Below are 1,255 nucleotides of genomic sequence, written 5' to 3'. Positions count from 1 at the left end.
TCAACGGTCAGGCATTAGACCCCCTCTCAGTTTTTTCAGAGCTGCTTTCACCGCCTTGTTCCTCAGCGTGTAGATGGCTGGGTTCAGCATGGGCGTGACCACGTTGTCGAAGATCTGCACAGCAGTCATCAGCACTTTGCTCCGCTGGGGCTGAGTGTAGATCAGGGCACAGGGACTAAAGAACAGCGTCACCACTACCAGATGGGAGGCGCAAGTGGAGGCCGCTTTGCGCCACCCTTCGGCCCAGTTCATATTCAAGACGGAGTAGATGATCCTGATGTAGGATGCGAGGATGAGGAGGAAGCAAGTCATGGGCACCAGACCAATGTCTGTCAAGGTCACGGTCTCGATGATGTACGTGTCTGCACAGGCCAGCTTGACCACCGGGAAGATGTCACAGAAGAAAGAGTCCACCACATTGGAGCCACAGTAGGGCAGCGTGAAGGTCAGGCTGGTGAGGATGGTGGCGTGGAAGGAGCTGGTGAGCCAGGTGCCGGCGGCCAGGAGGGCGCACACCCTCCGGTTCATGATGAGCAGGTGGCGCAGCGGGTGGCAGGTGGCCACGTACCGGTCGTAGGCCATGGCCGTGTAGAGCAGGCACTCGGTGCTGCCCAGGAGGTGCCCAAAGAAGACCTGGGACACGCACCCGCCCAGCGAGATGACTCTGCTCTCACCCCAGAGGATGGTCAGATACTTAGGGATGATGATGGAAGAGATTCCAATGTCTAGCAAGGAGAGATTGCAGAGGAAGAAATACATGGGGGTGTGCAAGCGGGGGTCAGCGAGGATGGCTGAGAAGATGGTCAGGTTGCCCAGTAGAGTGCAGAGGTAGAAGGCTAAGAATGTGATGAAGAGGATGGTCTGGAGGCCATCGGCATTGGGGATCCCTAAGAGGATGAAATGAGTCACCACAGTGTGGTTGACCAGCCCCATGTGAGATTTATTCCTGGGTAGGGTAGAGAAATAATGCCAGTGAGTTACTGAAACTAAAAGACCTATGTCCTATAGCTGCAATGGTCACCCTTCCTTCCACTGCCCCCGTTACTCACTGTCATTCGGAGTGGTGTATATTTCTGTCACTGGGTTGCCAGCTGGGATCACGTCCTCACTGGGCTGGCGCTGATCATAGAGAGAGAAAATATCTGCTTGTTCTTACCATCCAGAGAAGAACAGACAAAGGGGACGTCTCTTCTCTTCTCTTCTCTTCTCTTCTCTTCTCTTCTCTTCTCTTCTCTTCTCTTCTCTTCTCTTCTCT

General features: G+C 54.3%; 1 protein-coding gene across 1 annotated transcript; it reads right to left on the bottom strand.

The window, feature by feature from the left end:
* Positions 1-933, bottom strand: LOC144273511 (olfactory receptor 10D3-like). The gene has a single exon (XM_077832134.1). The coding sequence runs from the start codon at positions 931-933 to the stop codon at positions 1-3; it is 933 nt and encodes a 310-aa protein (XP_077688260.1).
* Between the last annotated feature and the right edge of the window lie 322 nt (positions 934-1,255).

The sequence above is a fragment of the Eretmochelys imbricata genome, chromosome 13 (genome assembly GCF_965152235.1).
Source record: "Eretmochelys imbricata isolate rEreImb1 chromosome 13, rEreImb1.hap1, whole genome shotgun sequence".
Taxonomy (NCBI): Eukaryota; Metazoa; Chordata; order Testudines; family Cheloniidae; genus Eretmochelys; species Eretmochelys imbricata.
The sequence above is the reverse complement of the archived record's forward strand: the minus strand, read 5'-3'. Positions and strand labels throughout refer to the sequence as shown.